Consider the following 18,297-nt stretch of genomic DNA (forward strand, 5'->3'; position numbering starts at 1 on the left):
CTCTCTCTCCCCCCCGCCCTCTCTCTCCCCCCCGCCCTCTCTCTCCCCCCCCGCCCTCTCTCTCCCCCCCCGCCCTCTCTCTCTCCCCCCCCCGCCCTCTCTCTCCCCCCCGCCCTCTCTCTCCCCCCCGCCCCCTCTCTCTCCCCCCCGCCCTCTCTCTCCCCCCCGCCCTCTCTCTCCCCCCCGCCCTCTCTCTCCCCCCCGCCCTCTCTCTCCCCCCCGCCCTCTCTCTCCCCCCCGCCCTCTCTCTCCCCCCCCGCCCTCTCTCCCCCCCCCCGCCTCTCTCTCCCCCCCCGCCCTCTCTCTCCCCCCCGCCCTCTCTCTCCCCCCCGCCCTCTCTCTCCCCCCGCCCTCTCTCTCCCCCCGCCCTCTCTCTCCCCCCGCCCTCTCTCTCCCCCCCGCCCTCTCTCTCCCCCCCGCCCTCTCTCTCCCCCCCGCCCTCTCTCTCCCCCCCCCGCCCTCTCTCTCCCCCCGCCCTCTCTCTCCCCCCCGCCCTCTCTCTCCCCCCCGCCCTCTCTCCCCCCCCCGCCCTCTCTCCCCCCCCGCCCTCTCTCCCCCCCCGCCCTCTCTCCCCCCCCGCCCTCTCTCTCCCCCCCGCCTCTCTCTCCCCCCGCCCTCTCTCTCCCCCCCGCCCTCTCTCTCCCCCCCGCCCTCTCTCTCCCCCCGCCCTCTCTCTCCCCCCCGCCCTCTCTCTCCCCCCGCCCTCTCTCTCCCCCCCGCCCTCTCTCTCCCCCCCGCCCTCTCTCTCCCCCCCCGCCCTCTCTCTCCCCCCCGCCCTCTCTCTCCCCCCGCCCTCTCTCTCCCCCCGCCCTCTCTCCCCCCCGCCCTCTCTCTCCCCCCCGCCCCTCTCTCTCCCCCCCGCCCTCTCTCTCCCCCCCGCCCTCTCTCTCCCCCCCGCCCTCTCTCTCCCCCCGCCCTCTCTCTCCCCCCGCCCCTCTCTCTCCCCCCCGCCCCCTCTCTCTCCCCCCCGCCCCCTCTCTCTCCCCCCCGCCCCCTCTCTCTCCCCCCGCCCCTCTCTCTCCCCCCGCCCCTCTCTCTCCCCCCCCGCCCCCTCTCTCTCCCCCCCCGCCCCCTCTCTCTCCCCCCCCGCCCCCCTCTCTCTCCCCCCCGCCCCCTCTCTCTCCCCCCGCCCCCTCTCTCTCCCCCCCGCCCCCTCTCTCTCCCCCCCGCCCCCTCTCTCTCCCCCCCCGCCCCTCTCTCTCCCCCCCCGCCCCCTCTCTCTCCCCCCCGCCCCCTCTCTCTCCCCCCCCGCCCCCTCTCTCTCCCCCCCCGCCCCCTCTCTCTCCCCCCCGCCCCCTCTCTCTCCCCCCCCGCCCCCTCTCTCTCCCCCCCCGCCCCCTCTCTCTCCCCCCCCGCCCCCTCTCTCTCCCCCCCCGCCCCCTCTCTCTCCCCCCCGCCCCCTCTCTCTCCCCCCCCGCCCCCTCTCTCTCCCCCCCCGCCCCCTCTCTCTCCCCCCCCGCCCCCTCTCTCTCCCCCCCGCCCCCTCTCTCTCCCCCCCCGCCCCCTCTCTCTCCCCCCCGCCCCCTCTCTCTCCCCCCCGCCCCCTCTCTCTCCCCCCCCGCCCCCTCTCTCTCCCCCCCCGCCCCCTCTCTCTCCCCCCCCGCCCCCTCTCTCTCCCCCCCCGCCCCCTCTCTCTCCCCCCCCGCCCCTCTCTCTCCCCCCCCGCCCCCCTCTCTCTCCCCCCCCCGCCCCCTCTCTCTCCCCCCCCGCCCCCTCTCTCTCCCCCCCCGCCCCCTCTCTCTCCCCCCCGCCCCCTCTCTCTCCCCCCCCGCCCCCTCTCTCTCCCCCCCCGCCCCCTCTCTCTCCCCCCCCGCCCCCTCTCTCTCCCCCCCCGCCCCCTCTCTCTCCCCCCCCGCCCCCTCTCTCTCCCCCCCCGCCCCCTCTCTCTCCCCCCCCGCCCCCTCTCTCTCCCCCCCCGCCCCCTCTCTCTCCCCCCCCGCCCCCTCTCTCTCCCCCCCCGCCCCCTCTCTCTCCCCCCCGCCCCCTCTCTCTCCCCCCCGCCCCCTCTCTCTCCCCCCCCGCCCCCTCTCTCTCCCCCCCCGCCCCCTCTCTCTCCCCCCCCGCCCCCTCTCTCTCCCCCCCCGCCCCCTCTCTCTCCCCCCCGCCCCCTCTCTCTCCCCCCCCGCCCCCTCTCTCTCCCCCCCCGCCCCCTCTCTCTCCCCCCCCGCCCCCTCTCTCTCCCCCCCCCGCCCCCTCTCTCTCCCCCCCCGCCCCCTCTCTCTCCCCCCCCGCCCCCTCTCTCTCCCCCCCCGCCCCCTCTCTCTCCCCCCCCGCCCCCTCTCTCTCCCCCCCCGCCCCCTCTCTCTCCCCCCCGCCCCCTCTCTCCCCCCCCGCCCCTCTCTCTCCCCCCCCGCCCCCTCTCTCTCCCCCCCCGCCCCCTCTCTCTCCCCCCCCGCCCCCTCTCTCTCCCCCCCCGCCCCCTCTCTCTCCCCCCCCGCCCCCTCTCTCTCCCCCCCGCCCCCTCTCTCTCCCCCCCCGCCCCCTCTCTCTCCCCCCCGCCCCCCTCTCTCTCCCCCCCGCCCCCTCTCTCTCCCCCCGCCCCCTCTCTCTCCCCCCCGCCCCCTCTCTCTCCCCCCCGCCCCCTCTCTCTCCCCCCCGCCCCCTCTCTCTCCCCCCCGCCCCCTCTCTCTCCCCCCCGCCCCCTCTCTCTCCCCCCCGCCCCCTCTCTCTCCCCCCCCGCCCCCTCTCTCTCCCCCCCCGCCCCCTCTCTCTCCCCCCCGCCCCCTCTCTCTCCCCCCCGCCCCCTCTCTCTCCCCCCCGCCCCCTCTCTCTCCCCCCCGCCCCCTCTCTCTCCCCCCCCGCCCCCTCTCTCTCCCCCCCGCCCCCTCTCTCTCCCCCCCGCCCCCTCTCTCTCCCCCCCGCCCCCTCTCTCTCCCCCCGCCCCTCTCTCTCCCCCCCGCCCCCTCTCTCTCCCCCCCGCCCCCTCTCTCTCCCCCCCGCCCCCTCTCTCTCCCCCCCGCCCCCTCTCTCTCCCCCCCGCCCCCTCTCTCTCCCCCCCGCCCCCTCTCTCTCCCCCCCGCCCCCTCTCTCTCCCCCCCGCCCCCTCTCTCTCCCCCCCCGCCCCCTCTCTCTCCCCCCCGCCCCCTCTCTCTCCCCCCCGCCCCCTCTCTCTCCCCCCCCGCCCCCTCTCTCTCCCCCCCGCCCCCTCTCTCTCCCCCCCCGCCCCCTCTCTCTCCCCCCCCGCCCCCTCTCTCTCCCCCCCCGCCCCCTCTCTCTCCCCCCCCGCCCCCTCTCTCTCCCCCCCCGCCCCCTCTCTCTCCCCCCCCGCCCCCTCTCTCTCCCCCCCCGCCCCCTCTCTCTCCCCCCCCGCCCCCTCTCTCTCCCCCCCCGCCCCCTCTCTCTCCCCCCCGCCCCCTCTCTCTCCCCCCCCGCCCCCTCTCTCTCCCCCCGCCCCCTCTCTCTCCCCCCCCGCCCCCTCTCTCTCCCCCCCCGCCCCCTCTCTCTCCCCCCCCGCCCCCTCTCTCTCCCCCCCCGCCCCCTCTCTCTCCCCCCCCGCCCCCTCTCTCTCCCCCCCGCCCCCTCTCTCTCCCCCCCCGCCCCCTCTCTCTCCCCCCCCGCCCCCTCTCTCTCCCCCCCCGCCCCCTCTCTCTCCCCCCCCGCCCCCTCTCTCTCCCCCCCCGCCCCTCTCTCTCCCCCCCCGCCCCCTCTCCTCCCCCCCCGCCCCCTCTCCCTCCCCCCCCGCCCCCTCTCTCTCCCCCCCCGCCCCCTCTCCCTCCCCCCCCGCCCCCTCTCTCTCCCCCCCCGCCCCCCTCTCTCCCCCCCCGCCCCCCCTCTCTCCCCCCCCGCCCCCCTCTCTCCCCCCCCGCCCCCCCTCTCCCCCCCCGCCCCCCCTCTCTCCCCCCCCCGCCCCCCCTCTCTCCCCCCCCGCCCCCCCTCTCTCCCCCCCCGCCCCCCCTCTCTCCCCCCCCGCCCCCCCTCTCTCCCCCCCCGCCCCCCCTCTCTCCCCCCCCGCCCCCCCTCTCTCCCCCCCCGCCCCCCCTCTCTCCCCCCGCCCCCCTCTCTCCCCCCGCCCCCCTCTCTCCCCCCCCGCCCCCTCTCTCTCCCCCCCCGCCCCCTCTCTCTCCCCCCCGCCCCCTCTCTCTCCCCCCCGCCCCCTCTCTCTCCCCCCCGCCCTCTCTCTCTCCCCCCCGCCCTCTCTCTCTCCCCCCCGCCCTCTCTCTCTCCCCCCCGCCCTCTCTCTCTCCCCCCCGCCCTCTCTCTCTCCCCCCCGCCCTCTCTCTCTCCCCCCCGCCCTCTCTCTCTCCCCCCCGCCCTCTCTCTCTCCCCCCGCCCTCTCTCTCTCCCCCCCGCCCTCTCTCTCTCCCCCCGCCCTCTCTCTCTCCCCCCCGCCCTCTCTCTCTCCCCCCCGCCCTCTCTCTCTCCCCCCCGCCCTCTCTCTCTCCCCCCCGCCCTCTCTCTCTCCCCCCCGCCCTCTCTCTCTCCCCCCCGCCCTCTCTCTCTCCCCCCCGCCCTCTCTCTCTCCCCCCCCGCCCTCTCTCTCTCCCCCCCCGCCCTCTCTCTCTCCCCCCCCGCCCTCTCTCTCTCCCCCCCGCCCTCTCTCTCTCCCCCCCGCCCTCTCTCTCTCCCCCCCGCCCTCTCTCTCTCCCCCCCCCCGCCCTCTCTCTCTCCCCCCCCCGCCCTCTCTCTCTCCCCCCCGCCCCCTCTCTCTCCCCGCCCCGCCCTCTCTCTCCGCCCCGCTGCCACCCCCTCTTTTCTGCACCCTCTCTAAGGCCTTCACATCCTTCCTAAAAGGCGGTGCCTGAAATTGGACACTCTATTCCAGTTGAGACCTAACCAGTGTTTTATAAAGGTTCATCACAACATCCTTGCTTTTCTATTCTATACCTGTTTTGATAAAGCCTCGGATCCAGTATGCTTTTTTAACCGCTTTCTCAACCTGCCCTTCCAACGATTTGTGCACATATACCCCAGGTTTCTGTTTATGCACCCCCTTTAGAATTGTACCATTTAGTTTATATTGCCTCTCCTCGTTCTTCCTACCAAAATGTATCACCTTGCAGATGCATGTTTAAACGCAAAAATCCAGACTTCATTGTCCGAGATGCATTGCTCCGTTGTTAGCTTTGCGAAAATGGCATCTTGTTGTCTGACTCACCATTCAAATGCAGTGAGCAACATGAAGTTCCTGCACTTGCGGGTAGATACGAGCTAAAATTGCCACAGATAAATCTTTATTACTGCCAAACAACCTCTCTGGCACTGAAAATTAACTATTACAAGTGTGGTGTCTCAGTCCTTCATTTAACTGTTGGATTTTTGTTTAAGCATTGTAAATGTTTTTTTTACTTTTTCCCCCTCTCAATGCAATCTTTCCCATCTCTATTTCACTTTCTGTACCAGATATGATATTGAATTCACTATTGAACTTGCACTTCCTGGTTCAGACTGTGTTCATTTCACAATCCTTCAATCTGATTGGTTAAGGAGATGTACAGTTGGTTGCACTGTTCACAGATTCTGGATGCCCTCGAGAGGGGCTCCACCGTTTACCTCTCCCACTTACAGCAACTTTTGGTGCAAAGTCTCATGGGAAATAAACAGGCAAGAGCAAGTCGAATGAATGACAGGCTACAGTAAACTCTGGCTCAATCTGTATAGTGATGCTGGTTGAGGGATAAATATTGGCCAGGACACCTGGGTGAACTCCCCAGCTCTTCGAATAGTGCCATGCAATGTTCCCACTAAGCTGTGTGGCCACACAGTGGTCTGGAGGTTCCCGCAGGCCGCTCACCGGCTTTTCAGTGGGAATAATCACGCATGCTCGAAAATTTGAATGGGCTGCGCAGCCAGTTAAAGGGACCGCACACGGAAAAAAAATTATAAGGAACATTGGTGCCATGGGTTCTTTTGCATCCACCTGAGAGGGCAGACGGGGCCTCAGTTTCATAGCACAGGAGGAGGCAATTCAGTCCCTCGAGCCTGTTCCACCATTCAGTTAGATCATGGCTGATCTGTATCTTAACTTCAGCTACCCACCTCGGTTCCATAACCCTCAAAACACTTGCCTAACAAAAATATATCAAAAGAAAAGTACTGCGGATGCTAGAATTCTGAAATAAAAACAGAAAATGCTGGAAGTACTCAGCAGGTCAGGCAGCACCTGTGGAGAGAGAAACAGAGTTAACGTTTCAGGTCGATGACCTTTCGTCAGAATCTTAGTTTTGAATCTCAGTTTTGAAATTTTCAATTTTTAAGCTTTTTGCGGGAGAGAGTTCCAGATTTCCATGACCCTTTGTGTGAAGAAGTGGTTCCTGATATCGCCCCTGAACAGCCGAGCTCTAATTTTAAGGTTATGCCCCTCTGTTTTGGACTCCCACCAGAGGAAATAGTTTCTCTCTATATATACCCTATCAAATCCTCTAATATCTGAAACACCTCAATTAGATCATCCGCAGGATGGCAGTACAGCGCTCCCTCAGTACTGCCCCTCCGACAGTGCAGCGCTCCCTCAGTACTGCCCCTCCGACAGTGCAGCGCTCCCTCTGTACTGCCCCTCCGACAGTGCGGCGCTCCCTCAGTACTGCCCCTCCGACAGTACGGCGCTCCCTCAGTACTGCCCCTCTGACAGTGCGGCGCTCCCTCAGTACTGCCCCTCCGACAGTGCAGCGCTCCCTCAGTACTGCCCCTCCGACAGTGCGGCGCTCCCTCAGTACTGCCCCTCCGACAGTGCGGCGCTCCCTCAGTACTGCCCCTCCGACAGTGTGGCGCTCCCTCAGTACTGTACTGGAGTGTCAGCCTATATTTGCTGAAGTCTCTGGTGTGAGACTTGAACCCTCAACCTTCTGAATCAGAGGCAGCAATTTGATCTCCACAATGACCTTCTCTGTAATGGAAATCTATTTTAAAGGAACAATTTGATGTTTCCCAGTGTTCTGGTCTGTGACATATCTGAGTGCCCACTGTCTCCATTCACGATGGCACATCAGAGGGAATTCTCTACAGAATGTATGATCCACCACACAAACACAAAGCAAAGGTGACAAGCTGTTGATAATTGTGTGCCATCTTTGTTTATAACATGCATGAACCTTTAGTGAAAATTATGTGTACAATTTATTTTCTATGGGGAGTACTGTTGGACTAGGTAATCTCATTTAAATATCCAATATGTGATGTATATTACCTGTGAGAGGATGTTACAAAGAACTAATTAACCTGCAATCACAGAAGATGACATGCTATTTGGTTGGGCTAGTAGCAAAGCCAGCACAGGCTTCTATGTGTCTAACATTACATAAATGGTGACTTCAGACAAGTGCATAACCCTCGAGTTACAGGTAACGTGGCATATTGAACTTGCGGAACTTGTACAATATCATCTGGGGAATGAGGCAATCTGGTCCTGACCGTCCTCCAAACTCTGGATGAAATCCTGCATCCTAACTCAGTTTAGGTACTGTTGTGTTGTATGGCAGGTCACACCATGTGTTAGTTACTGAAGACCCTCTCTCCACAGGGAGTGAAATGCTACTGGGAGATTCTCGTGGAAACTTGACAGCTGCACGCTGCTGATACTTGGATCTGGAGCTGACCTTTTACATCAAAAGTAACTTGGAAGGACTTGGAGAATCCTTGAGGTGTTGTATTTTGTTGTGTCTTTGGTGCAGTGATGTATGGGTCAGTGCTGCCACTGACTCTAGGTGGTTACATTAGAATGCTGTTTGGACAGCCTGACTCCAGCTGCTAGTCCACTGCACTAAACTCTCACCTAATGGTGGCCTGAGTCTGGGAGGTCACATGGATGGCTGGTGTGGATTATTCCACTGAAAGCAATCGCGTTGTATTCGCACAATGATGAGGAAATGCTGGACAGTAGAACCCCACCATGTGGTACAGCGAAGTTACAAGATGAATGAGATTCAATTTCTCTCATTTGTGATTTTTGACAAGTGACCCAGGTTTCTGGTGCTTAACACCACCGTGTATTTTGTCATTGGGTCTGGTAAATTCAGTCAATTGAAAAACCGTACTTGGGTGTGGAGAGATTGTTCTCTGCACAGTTCTGGTCTCCTTACTAAGGAAGGATATACTTGCCTTAAAGGCGGTGCAATGAAGATTCATTAGATTGATTCCTGGGATGAGAGGGTTGTTCTATGAGGAGAGATTGAGTAGATTGGGCCTAGACTCTCTGGAGTTTAGAAGAATGAGAGGTGGTCTTATTGAAACATGTAAGATTCTGGGGGGGAATTGACAGGATAGATGCTGAGAGGTTGTTTCCCATGGCTGGAGAGTCTAGAACTAGGGGGCATAGTCTCAGAATAAGGGGTCGGCCTTTTAAGACTGAGATGAGGAGGAATTTCTTCACTCAGAGGGTTGTGAATCTTTGTGAATTCTCTGCTCCAAAGAGCTGTTGATGCTGCGTCATTGAGTATATTCAAGGCTGAGATAGATAGATTTTTGGATTCTAGTGGAATTGAGGATATGGGGATTGGGCGGGAAAGTGGAGTTGAGGTTGAAGATCAGCTATAATCTTATTGAATGGTGGAGCAGGCTCGAAGGGCCGTATGGCCGACCCCTGCTCCTAATTCTTATGTTCTTGTATATCTCCTGATGACTGACCATCCAGCTTGGGGGGTGTGAGCTAAACCTGTCGCAGGGGGCCAGGATAATTTCTACTCAACTCTGGATAATTTTGAATGCAAATGTTCTGATTAGGGGGCTGGTCCTAGTTTGAGCAATGGGAAGCTTACTAATGTTCTGTGCTGCTAAGCTGTACATTTTAGCTGATTAAATTCCAGCCGTACCCATGTGGGGAGGCCTTAAGCTTTGTTTCTTGTTAACCTGTACCTAAGCTCTGTATTTAATGGCTGTGTACCTAAGGGGAGAGTGTGCTCTATATCAGCTGCACAGAAATTCTACCAATGTGGGCAGTTTGGACACTGGTCAAATACCAGACTGGCATTAAAAAATGGTCATATGGCAGAGCAGAGATGTGGTGCAGGGCGAGCAGAACACTCGTCCATTTATTATCCTCACCTACATAGAAATGACAGCACGGAGATGGGCTATTATCCTTCACCTGAGGAGTAGTCCTAATCCCTTGTGTCTGTTCTGTTCCCACATCCCTTTATTCACCATTCCTTCAACCACCAATTCAACCTTTAGTAAATTGTGAGTTAATGGGAAGTACAAACTAAGGGTTACAGAATGGATGAAGATCTTCCAGCCCAGTTGATCTAATCTCTCTGAAGAGACTGAGATTGCAAGAGACATTTCTCTGCACCCTCCGTAAACTTGAGCTGATCGATAACTCTGCTGCCCATTTCCTAACTCGCACCAAGTCCCGTTCACCCATCACCCCTGTGCTTACTGACCTACATTGGCTCCCGATCTCGATTTTAAAATTCTCAACCTGATTTTCCAATCCCACCATGGCCTCGCCCCTCCCTATCTCTGTAATCTCCTCCAGCCCTACAACCCTCCGACATCTCTGTGCTCCTCCAATACTGACTTCCCGATTTTCATCGATTGGCCATTGGTGACCGTGCCTTCAGCTGCCAAGGCCCTTAGCTATCTCCTTATGTGGCTTTGTGTAAAATTTTGTTTGCAGTGGGACAAGCAAGCCATGGCAGCTTTCTTATTAACAAAGTATGATTACAAGATTAACAGATATTTGAAGTATTTTCCCACTTGCCTGTATTTCACAGAAGTTGCTATGGGGCGCAGGAAATCGAAGAGAAAGCCTCCCACCAAGAAGAAAGTGCTTGGGACACTAGAAACACAGTTCACGTGTCCATTCTGTAACCACGAAAAGTCGTGTGATGTTAAGATGTAAGTGTGCGACACCTCCGTCAGCATGTTTGTTAGAGTTTGAGGTTTGTGTGCCTGGCCAGTACAGTTGAACGTCGCATGTAACTGTTGGATTTGGTGCATTCAGCAGAGTTGTTCCTTTAAGGCTCTTGCAGTGTGTCAGGTTTTGGGGTATTAACACTAGATAATTTCTTGGGTTCAGTGTTACTGGCCAGTCGAGTAAGCGAACCTGCCGTTCCCTATGAGCTGGAGTGTATTTTTTCGTGCTGAATAGCTGGGTAAATGATTGCGAGACTCTGATTACAACAGTGACATTTCTCTACACGACTGGAATGTATCATGCTGTCCTGTGAGTCCCCTCTTCAAAAAGTGCATCGAACATAACTCCACCAGATGGAGACTCTGGCTCTAAATCAAGAGATGGTTTATTTAAATGATGAATAACGAATCATTCAGTTCCTCATTGTTCTGCATACACAAAAATATCATTCAATATCCTTTGAAGTTACAGTGAAACAAGGCTACATTTCCCTTATTTAAGTATTAAATATATAGTCAAACTTTGAAAACGGAATATGATGTTTGCTGTGCAGTGTGAAAGCTGGGGCCATTTAATCCATTTCACACCGTAGACCTTTTATGTGTTTTCCTTTACAAGTTGCACCTTCTGAAACCTGGTGCAGCTGGCCTCGGAGCTCGTGGCTTTTCCTGTGAGGAATACTTGGTGTGATTGAGATTTTTCTGTTTCTTCCAAAGATTACAAGCTAAAAGTTCAACACAGACAAAAATCCATTTTTTGTCAGTGTTTTTACAAATAGCAGCATATGCTGCAGGGGTTCATTCTCCTGGAGGGGGACGGGATGAGGGAACTGATTGAAACCACGTTTCTAGTTTCTGAAAGGATAATGTGGAGTTTCATGTTAAGTTTGAGTTTTTAATGTTTTCCTCTTTTTCCACCCCCCCCCCCCCTTTTCCAGGGACCGCGCACGGAATACGGGGATCATATCCTGCACTGTGTGTTTAGAAGAATTCCAGACTCCAATAACATGTATCCTTCCTTTAAAAACAAAATAAGGTGGTTGGAGAGATTCTGGGACTTTTTGCTTGCACATTCAATCTGACCTACATTGGCTCCCAGTCCGGCAACACCACGATCTTAAAATTCTCATCCTTGTTTCAAATCCCTCCGAGGCCTCGCCACTCCCTATCTCCGTAATCTCCAGCCCTACAACCCTCCGAGATATCTGCGCTCCTCTAATTCTGGTCTCTTGAGCATCCCTGATTTTAATCGCTCCATCATTGGCAGTCGTGCCTTCAGCTGGCAAGGCAAAAGCTCTGGAATTCTTTCCCTAAATCTCTCCGCCTCGCTACCTCTCTTTCCTCCTTTAAGACGATCCTTAAAACCTACCTCCTATCTGTCCTAATATCTCCTTATGTGGCTGTGTCAAATTTTGTTTGATAATGTTCCTGGGATGTTTTACTACATTAAAGGCGCTATATAAATACAAGTTTTTTTGGAGGGGGACAAAGGGTGAGAATAGCTCTCGCTGTGTGGGAAGGTTGGAGAGAGAGAGAAAAAAGGGACAGTTGGGGTTACTTCCCTTTCAAAGAGGTGGCGTCGAGTGCACAGGCTACTTGCTGTCTCTCTCTCCCTGGGGCAGTGCACGTACTGCTTGCTGTCTCTCTCCCTGGGGCAGTGCACGTACTGCTTGCTGTCTCTCTCCCTGGGGCAGTGCACATACTACTTGCTGTCTCTCGCTGGGGCAGTGCACATACTACTTGCTGTCTCTCTCTCTCGCTGGGGCAGTGCACGTACTGCTTGCTGTCTCTCTCCCTGGGGCAGTGCACGTACTGCTTGCTGTCTCTCCCTGGGGCAGTGCACATACTACTTGCTGTCCCTCTCTCCCTGGGGCAGTGCACATGCTACTTGCTGTCTCTCTCTCGCTGGGGCAGTGCACATACTACTTGCTGTCTCTCTCCCTGGGGCAGTGCACATACTACTTGCTGTCTCTCTCCCTGGGGTCGTGCACATACTACTTGCTGTCCCTCTCTCCCTGGGGCAGTGCACATACTACTTGCTGTCTCTCTCTCCCTGGGGTCGTGCACGTACTGCTTGCTGTCTCTCCCTGGGTCGTGCACATGCTACTTGCTGTCTCTCTCTCCCTGGGGTCGTGCACATGCTACTTGCTGTCTCTCTCCCTGGGGCAGTGCACATACTACTTGCTGTCTCTCTCCCTGGGGCAGTGCACATACTGCTTGCTGTCTCTCTCTCCCTGGGGCAGTGCACATACTACTTGCTGTCTCTCTCTCTCCCTGGGGCAGTGCACATACTACTTGCTGTCTCTCTCTCCCTGGGGTCGTGCACATGCCACTTGCTGTCTCTCTCTCCCTGGGGCAGTGCACATACTACTTGCTGTCTCTCTCCCTGGGGTCGTGCACATACTACTTGCTGTCTCTCTCTCCCTGGGGCCATGCACATACTACTTGCTGTCTCTCTCTCCCTGGGGCCGTGCACATACTGCTTGCTGTCTCTCTCTCTCCCTGGGGCAGTGCACATACTACTTGCTGTCTCTCTCCCTGGGGCAGTGCACATACTGCTTGCTGTCTCTCTCTCCCTGGGGCCGTGCACATACTACTTGCTATCTCTCTCTCTCCCTGGGGCAATGCACATACTACTTGCTTTCTCTCTCTCCCTGGGGCAGTGCACATACTACTTGCTGTCTCTCTCCCTGGGGCAGTGCACATACTGCTTGCTGTCTCTCTCCCTGGGGCAATGCACATACTACTTGCTGTATCTCTCTCTCTCCCTGGGGCAGTACACATACTACTTGCTGTCTCTCTCTCCCTGGGGCCGTGCACATACTACTTGCTGTCTCTCTCCCTGGGGCAGTGCGCATACTACTTGCTGTCTCTCTCTCTCCCTGGGGCAGTGCACATACTACTTGCTGTCTCTCTCTCCCTGGGGCAGTGCACATACTACTTGCTATCTCTCCCTGGGGTCGTGCACATACTACTTGCTGTCTCTCTCTCCCTGGGGCAGTGCACATACTACTTGCTATCTCTCCCTGGGGTCGTGCACATACTACTTGCTGTCTCTCTCCCTGGGGCAGTGCACATACTACTTGCTGTCTCTCCCTGGGGCAGTGCACATACTACTTGCTGTCTCTCTCCCTGGGGCAGTACACATACTACTTGCTGTCTCTCTCTCCCTGGGGCCGTGCACATACTACTTGCTGTCTCTCTCCCTGGGGCAGTGCGCATACTACTTGCTGTCTCTCTCTCTCCCTGGGGCAGTGCACATACTACTTGCTGTCTCTCTCTCCCTGGGGCAGTGCACATACTACTTGCTATCTCTCCCTGGGGCAGTGCACATACTACTTGCTGTCTCTCTCTCCCTGGGGTCGTGCACATGCCACTTGCTGTCTCTCTCTCCCTGGGGCAGTGCACATACTACTTGCTGTCTCTCTCCCTGGGGTCGTGCACATACTACTTGCTGTCTCTCTCTCCCTGGGGCCATGCACATACTACTTGCTGTCTCTCTCTCCCTGGGGCCGTGCACATACTGCTTGCTGTCTCTCTCTCTCCCTGGGGCAGTGCACATACTACTTGCTGTCTCTCTCCCTGGGGCAGTGCACATACTGCTTGCTGTCTCTCTCTCCCTGGGGCCGTGCACATACTACTTGCTATCTCTCTCTCTCCCTGGGGCAATGCACATACTACTTGCTTTCTCTCTCTCCCTGGGGCAGTGCACATACTACTTGCTGTCTCTCTCCCTGGGGCAGTGCACATACTGCTTGCTGTCTCTCTCCCTGGGGCAATGCACATACTACTTGCTGTATCTCTCTCTCTCCCTGGGGCAGTACACATACTACTTGCTGTCTCTCTCTCCCTGGGGCCGTGCACATACTACTTGCTGTCTCTCTCCCTGGGGCAGTGCGCATACTACTTGCTGTCTCTCTCTCTCCCTGGGGCAGTGCACATACTACTTGCTGTCTCTCTCTCCCTGGGGCAGTGCACATACTACTTGCTATCTCTCCCTGGGGTCGTGCACATACTACTTGCTGTCTCTCTCCCTGGGGCAGTGCACATACTACTTGCTGTCTCTCCCTGGGGCAGTGCACATACTACTTGCTGTCTCTCTCCCTGGGGCCGTGCACATACTGCTTGCTGTCTCTCTCCCTGGGGCCGTGCACGTACTGCTTGCTATCTCTCTCCCTGGGGCAGTGCACATACTACTTGCTGTATCTCTCTCTCTCTCTCTCCCTGGGGCAGTGCACATACTACTTGCTCTCTCTCTCTCTCCCTGGGGCCGTGCACATACTAATTGCTGTATCTCTCTCTCTCTCCCTGGGGCAGTGCACATGCTACTTGCTGTCTCTCTCTCCCTGGGGTCGTACACATACTACTTGCTGTCTCTCTCTCCCTGGGGCCGTGCACATACTACTTGCTGTCTCTCTCTCCCTGGGGCCGTGCACATACTGCTTGCTGTCTCTCTCTCCCTGGGGTCGTGCACATACTGCTTGCTGTCTCTCTCTCCCTGGGGCAGTGCACATACTACTTGCTGTCTCTCTCTCCCTGGGGCCGTGCACATACTGCTTGCTGTCTCTCTCTCCCTGGGGCAGTGCACATACTACTTGCTGTCTCTCTCTCCCTGGGGCCGTGCACATACTACTTGCTGTCTCTCTCTCCCTGGGGCCATGCACATACTACTTGCTGTCTCTCTATCCCTGGGGCAGTGCACATACTACTTGCTGTCTCTCTCTCCCTGGGGACATGCACATACTGCTTGCTCTCTCTCCCTGGGGTCGTGCACATACTACTTGCTGTCTCTCTCTCCCTGGGGCCGTGCACATACTGCTTGCTGTCTCTCTCTCCCTGGGGCCGTGCACATACTGCTTGCTGTCTCTCTCTCCCTGGGGTCGTGCACATACTGCTTGCTGTCTCTCTCTCCCTGGGGCAGTGCACATACTACTTGCTGTCTCTCTCTCCCTGGGGCCGTGCACATACTGCTTGCTGTCTCTCTCTCCCTGGGGCAGTGCACATACTACTTGCTGTCTCTCTCTCCCTGGGGCCGTGCACATACTACTTGCTGTCTCTCTCTCCCTGGGGCCATGCACATACTACTTGCTGTCTCTCTATCCCTGGGGCAGTGCACATACTACTTGCTGTCTCTCTCTCCCTGGGGACATGCACATACTGCTTGCTCTCTCTCCCTGGGGTCGTGCACATACTACTTGCTGTCTCTCTCTCCCTGGGGACATGCACATACTGCTTGCTCTCTCTCCCTGGGGTCGTGCACATACTACTTGCTTTCTCTCTCTCCCTGGGGTCGTGCACATACCACTTGCTGTCTCTCTCTCCCTGGGGTCGTGCACATACTATTTGCTGTCTCTCTCTCCCTGGGGACATGCACATACTGCTTGCTCTCTCCCTGGGGCAGTGCACATACCACTTGCTGTCTCTCACCCTGGGGTCGTGCACATACCACTTGCTGTCTCTCACCCTGGGGTCGTGCACATACCACTTGCTTTCTCTCTCTCCCTGGGGCCGTGCACATACTATTTGCTGTCTCTCTCTCCCTGGGGACATGCACATACTGCTTGCTCTCTCCCTGGGGCAGTGCACATACCACTTGCTGTCTCTCACCCTGGGGTCGTGCACATACCACTTGCTGTCTCTCTCTCCCTGGGGTCGTGCACATACCACTTGCTGTCTCTCACCCTGGGGCAGTGCACATACCACTTGCTGTCTCTCTCTCCCTGGGGTCGTGCACATACCACTTGCTGTCTCTCACCCTGGGGTCGTGCACATACCACTTGCTGTCTCTCACCCTGGGGTCGTGCACATACCACTTGCTTTCTCTCTCACCCTGGGGTCGTGCACATACCACTTGCTGTCTCTCTCCCTGGGGTCGTGCACATACTATTTGCTGTCTCTCTCCCTGGGGCCGTGCACATACCACTTGCTGTCTCTCTCCCTGGGGTCGTGCACATACCACTTGCTTTCTCTCTCTCCCTGGGGCCGTGCACATACTATTTGCTGTCTCTCTCTCCCTGGGGACATGCACATACTGCTTGCTCTCTCCCTGGGGCAGTGCACATACCACTTGCTGTCTCTCACCCTGGGGTCGTGCACATACCACTTGCTGTCTCTCTCTCCCTGGGGCAGTGCACATACCACTTGCTGTCTCTCACCCTGGGGCAGTGCACATACCACTTGCTGTCTCTCTCTCCCTGGGGCAGTGCACATACCACTTGCTGTCTCTCACCCTGGGGTCGTGCACATACCACTTGCTGTCTCTCTCTCCCTGGGGTCGTGCACATACCACTTGCTGTCTCTCACCCTGGGGCAGTGCACATACCACTTGCTGTCTCTCTCTCCCTGGGGTCGTGCACATACCACTTGCTGTCTCTCACCCTGGGGTCGTGCACATACCACTTGCTGTCTCTCTCCCTGGGGTCGTGCACATACCACTTGCTGTCTCTCTCCCTGGGGTCGTGCACATACCACTTGCTGTCTCTCTCCCTGGGGTCGTGCACATACCACTTGCTGTCTCTCTCCCTGGGGTCGTGCACATACCACTTGCTTTCTCTCTCTCCCTGGGGTCGTGCACATACTATTTGCTGTGTGTTACCCCAATTATGTTTGACTTTACCAGTGTTCATTTCATTGCTGCTGGCTTTTCTTTAACTGTTGCTACTCAGACCTGTCAGAGCCGGTGGATGTTTACAGCGATTGGATTGATGCCTGTGAAGCAGCAAACCAGTAGTTTCGGCTGAAGTCACTTTCATTTTTACTTCAAGATGTTTTTCAGGTTTCTTTTTTGCTGACTGTAAATAATTTGAGTTCATGCGGAGTCTTCTGTAATCCTTTGGACTGTTTTCGGGCTGTTATTAAAAGGTTAGAATTCTTCCATTCACCGTGTGTGCTTTCACTTTTTAATGTTGAAGTTTTAACGGATAACTTCGTGCCTTTCAGTAGAAGGGAGTGCATTATCCATTCACCAATCAGTCTGCATATGGGCATGTTTATTTGTATCTTTTTTTAAACCAAGAAACCCAATCACCGGGCTAAGATTGCTAGTGCAGGTCACCACCGAGTGTGACAGTTGAGGTAGTGAGCAGGTAAGATACCAAGATTGAGTCCTGTAGATTGTATGAGGAAGGGAAGACTGTGAAAGCTAAGAAGTTTCACAGTTTTCAGGTCCTGGGAAAGAATGTTAAAGTAGGAGACGGTGCTATGAGCCTTAATTTCGACACAGTTAGTATGTAGGCTGGAACAGAGAGGAGCATTGACCATAGTGGTATTGATAAAAGGAAAGGGTGGAAGCTGAGGTGAAGAGGGATTACCTAGTAGACAATAACTTTTTCTTGTATCATGTCCAGGTATGAAAGAAATGTGCTAAAGACCCTTATAAGAGATGGGATCAGTATTGAGGGTTTGAACTGACTTAAGAACATAAGAAATAGGAGCAGGAGTAGGCCATTCAGCCCTTCGAGCCTGCTCCGCTATTCAATGAGATCATGGCTGATCATCTGCCTCAACTCCATTCACCGGCCCTATTGCCATATCCCTTGATGCCCTTGTCAGAAATCTATCGACTTCTGTTTTGAATATACCTAATGACTGAGCCTCCACAGCCCTCTGGGGTAGAGAATTCCAAAGATTCACCACCCTCTGTGAAGAAATTTCTTCTCAGTTTTGAATGGCCTACCCTTTATCTTGAGGTTGTGGCCCCTGGTTCTAGACTCCCCAGCTAAGGGAAACATTCTCCCAGCATCCATCCTATCAAGCCCTGTAATAATTTTGTATGCTTCAATGAGATCCCCTCTCATTCTTCTGAATTCAAGAGAATACAGGCCTAGTTTACTCAATCTCTTCTCATACGACATTCCCGCCATCCCAGGAATCAATCTCGTGAACCTTCATTGCACTCCCTCTATGGCAAGTATATCCTTCCTTGGGTAAGGAGACCAAAACTGTACACAGTACTCCAAGTGTGGTCTCACCAAGGCCCTATATAATTGGAGTAAGACTTCTTTACTCCTGTACTCAAATCCTCTTGTAATGAAGGCCAGCATACCATTTGCCTTCCTAATGGCTTGCTGCACTTGCACATTCACTTTGTGATTCATGTACAAGGACACCCAGGTCCCTTTGAGCATCTGCATTCCCCAATCTTTCACCATTTAGGAAATACTCTGCATTTCTGTTTTTTCTACCAAAGTGGATAACTTCACATTTATCCACATTATATTCCATCTGCCATGTTCTCGCCCACTCACTGAGCCTGTCGAGATCCCCTTGAAGCCTTTTCACATCCTCTTCACAACTGACACTGCCACCTAGCTTTGTATCATCAGCAAATTTGGAAATGTTACATTTAGTCCCCTCATCCAAATCATTGATATAGATTGTGAATAGCTGGGGCCCAAGCACCGATCCTTGCGGTACCCCACTAGTCACAGCCTGCCATCCTGAAAAAGACCCGTTTATCTCTACTCTTTGTTTTCTGTCTGTTAACCAATTCTCAATTCATGCTCGTAT

At 56.8% G+C, this 18,297-nt stretch overlaps 1 protein-coding gene across 4 annotated transcripts in view; it reads left to right on the plus strand.

Moving 5' to 3' along the window:
• elof1 (elongation factor 1) overlaps nt 1-16,665 on the plus strand; it is a 17,746-nt gene extending 1,081 nt beyond the window's left edge. For 3 of the 4 annotated variants that reach the window (XM_085971970.1, XM_085971969.1, XM_085971971.1), the window contains exons 2-5: nt 7,457-7,577; nt 9,648-9,771; nt 10,728-10,798; nt 16,455-16,665. In XM_085971970.1, coding sequence (XP_085828096.1) covers nt 9,656-9,771; nt 10,728-10,798; nt 16,455-16,519 — 252 coding nt within the window. In that variant the 5' untranslated portion in view covers nt 7,457-7,577; nt 9,648-9,655 and the 3' untranslated portion in view covers nt 16,520-16,665. The remainder of the gene's footprint in view (nt 1-7,456; nt 7,578-9,647; nt 9,772-10,727; nt 10,799-16,454) is intronic. The other variant, XM_085971972.1, reaches the window with a different exon arrangement.
• Nucleotides 16,666-18,297: the final 1,632 nt, after the last annotated feature.

This window comes from Somniosus microcephalus, chromosome 31, assembly GCF_052327205.1.
Source record: "Somniosus microcephalus isolate GS21.2 chromosome 31, FLI_Smic_1.0, whole genome shotgun sequence".
In the NCBI taxonomy this organism is placed as follows: domain Eukaryota; kingdom Metazoa; phylum Chordata; class Chondrichthyes; order Squaliformes; family Somniosidae; genus Somniosus; species Somniosus microcephalus.